General features: G+C 44.2%; 1 protein-coding gene across 1 annotated transcript; it reads right to left on the bottom strand.

Moving 5' to 3' along the window:
* Positions 1 to 237: 237 nt before the first annotated feature.
* Positions 238 to 857, bottom strand: LOC147603465 (putative E3 ubiquitin-protein ligase ATL44). The gene has a single exon (XM_086796964.1). The coding sequence runs from the start codon at positions 832 to 834 to the stop codon at positions 238 to 240; it is 597 nt and encodes a 198-aa protein (XP_086653090.1). The 5' UTR covers positions 835 to 857.
* Between the last annotated feature and the right edge of the window lie 1,243 nt (positions 858 to 2,100).

Genomic DNA, 2,100 nt, shown 5'->3' on the forward strand with positions numbered 1-2,100 from the left:
CTCTCAAGAAAGCTGTTACATAAGAAGGGTGCGCTGGACAAGGTAAACGGATTGAGCATCAGAAGGGGGGGACATTACAAAAGTTCATTTTTAAGACTTATATGGCTTACATAAAGCATACTGCTGTCAGCCTTACAAAATTCTCCCAACGGTGTGCCGCTAGTTCATGAAACAAAAGTGACGACACCTAGATTTTGTTGCCTGTTTTGGACTTCCGCCAGTCCTCCTCCGCTCACCTTAGTGTGGGTCGGGAAGAGTGACTCCCCTTGGTGTGATGACGATCTCCGCTGACATGGCGTCCATGAGGTTCCCTCTGCAGGTGGGGCAAGAGGAGTGTCTATAGAGCCAAGTGTCGATGCAGCCGACGTGGAAGCTATGCTGGCAGTTGGGCAGCACTCGGATCGTCTCCCCATTTGCGAAGTCCGCAAGGCAGATAGGGCATTGAGAGGAGCTGGAATCCAGAACTTGTGCCACCTCAGCTTTGTCATCATAGAGCCTAGTAGGCAAGGCGTCCACGTGGCTTTTGTTCATGGCCCTGCTTGTGCTGCGCGTGGCAGCTGGCTCAGCAAATTCGTGCAGCCTGAGGGTATGGAAACACCATCGTCCAAGAGCCCAGCGGATGGTAAACTGAATACAGATACAACAAATAAGGACCGCGAGCAATGTTGCGGCTACTATTATGATGTCGGAAAGCCCAGTACCCGGCTGTGTTTGCTCGGGATCAGCACTCGGCAAAGCTGCGAGAGGTGCCACGGCTGTATCAGCACTTGGCAAGGCTGAGGGAGGTGCCATGGCTGTATCAACACGGAATACCAATAGCCTGCTGGCTTCCATCCCTCTCTGTGTATCGGCCTTCGGCCCTCTACACAGTACACAAAATCACTTGCCCATTCGCTCTACAAGATCAGGATCAGAAGATCTTGTCACTTCGACAGCAACATTTAATTATTATATAATTTCTAAATCAACATTCGTCCGTCCCTACTGGCATCCTAAAGCTAGTAAGTGGCACATGTAGTTTTTTTTCTTTTTAAATGCAACATTCCAAATTGCTGAGGAGCCCTCCTACGAGTTGCTAAAGCGTGTATGTGTAAAGCGAATCAATCAAGGTCAATGAGGTGCTAGAAGAAAAGATGACTTAATAACAATGATCCCTAGTTTTCTGAAAGTAGCTTTACCATTACATGTACATTTCACATTTTTGGGCCACCTTCTCAAATAGTAACTCTTTTTTGGGTATTAATCTTTGACTAAGCCACATAATACCCCTTTCATTACAAGAGGATGAGGGCATAGCCGAGTCCATAAAGTACTTCAACAAAGGAATTTTGGAGTTTTAAAATTCTCTTGTGTGCCTATGCATGTGGCTAGGAGCATGCGGCTACATTTGTGCATATAACCATGGACATAACTGTGCGCATACTCGTGGCCATAGCTACGTGCGTAGCCCTGTTGCCGCCGCAGTCTGCACAAAAAAAATGTTGCGGGGGGAGGGGGAGACAAAATGGGAGAAAGAGAAATAAATCTGATTTGTTTCTCTCTCTATCCCATTATGTCCCCCTCTGCTATTTTTTAAAACAAAAAACTACAACATGAAGAATACACATTTACATTTAAAAAATACACATTTACATGAATTAAAATGGATATTTAGAACATGTTATACAAAGCTATTATCAAGCATGTTACCAAGATAGGAGCCCCATGAACTAGTTGATGTTTGTGCAGTGCATACAAGGGGAGTCCCTTGTTTTCTTGCTTGTGCATCTGCAAGTGAAGGTGAAGAAAATCATATTCACATATAAATATTGGGAGATGAAAGACAACAATAACAAAATAAAAGTCTAGGCAGTTGGGGCTGCATCGAGCTCCTCATCATCATCTTTGCTATAAATACACAAACACACTCTCACACATTCTGATTAATGTCACCCCTTGAGCTTCAACCTCTGCTCTCACATTTCCATTGCTTTTCGCACATGGGCACGATTAATAGTATCATGATCCTAAAACACAACAAAACCAGCACAAGTGAAACTCAATTTAGAAAAAACAAAGAGGTTATGGGTTTAGGAATGTACTTACTTGCCATACTTCTAA

Source organism: Cibotium barometz, chromosome 64 (assembly GCF_041138505.1).
Source record: "Cibotium barometz isolate CiBa-2024 chromosome 64, ASM4113850v1, whole genome shotgun sequence".
Taxonomy (NCBI): Eukaryota; Viridiplantae; Streptophyta; class Polypodiopsida; order Cyatheales; family Cibotiaceae; genus Cibotium; species Cibotium barometz.

Coding starts and splice junctions, on each gene's coding strand:
- LOC147603465 (XM_086796964.1), bottom strand. CDS start 834: ATGGAAGCCAGCAGGCTATTGGTATTCCGTGTTGATACAGCCATGGCA.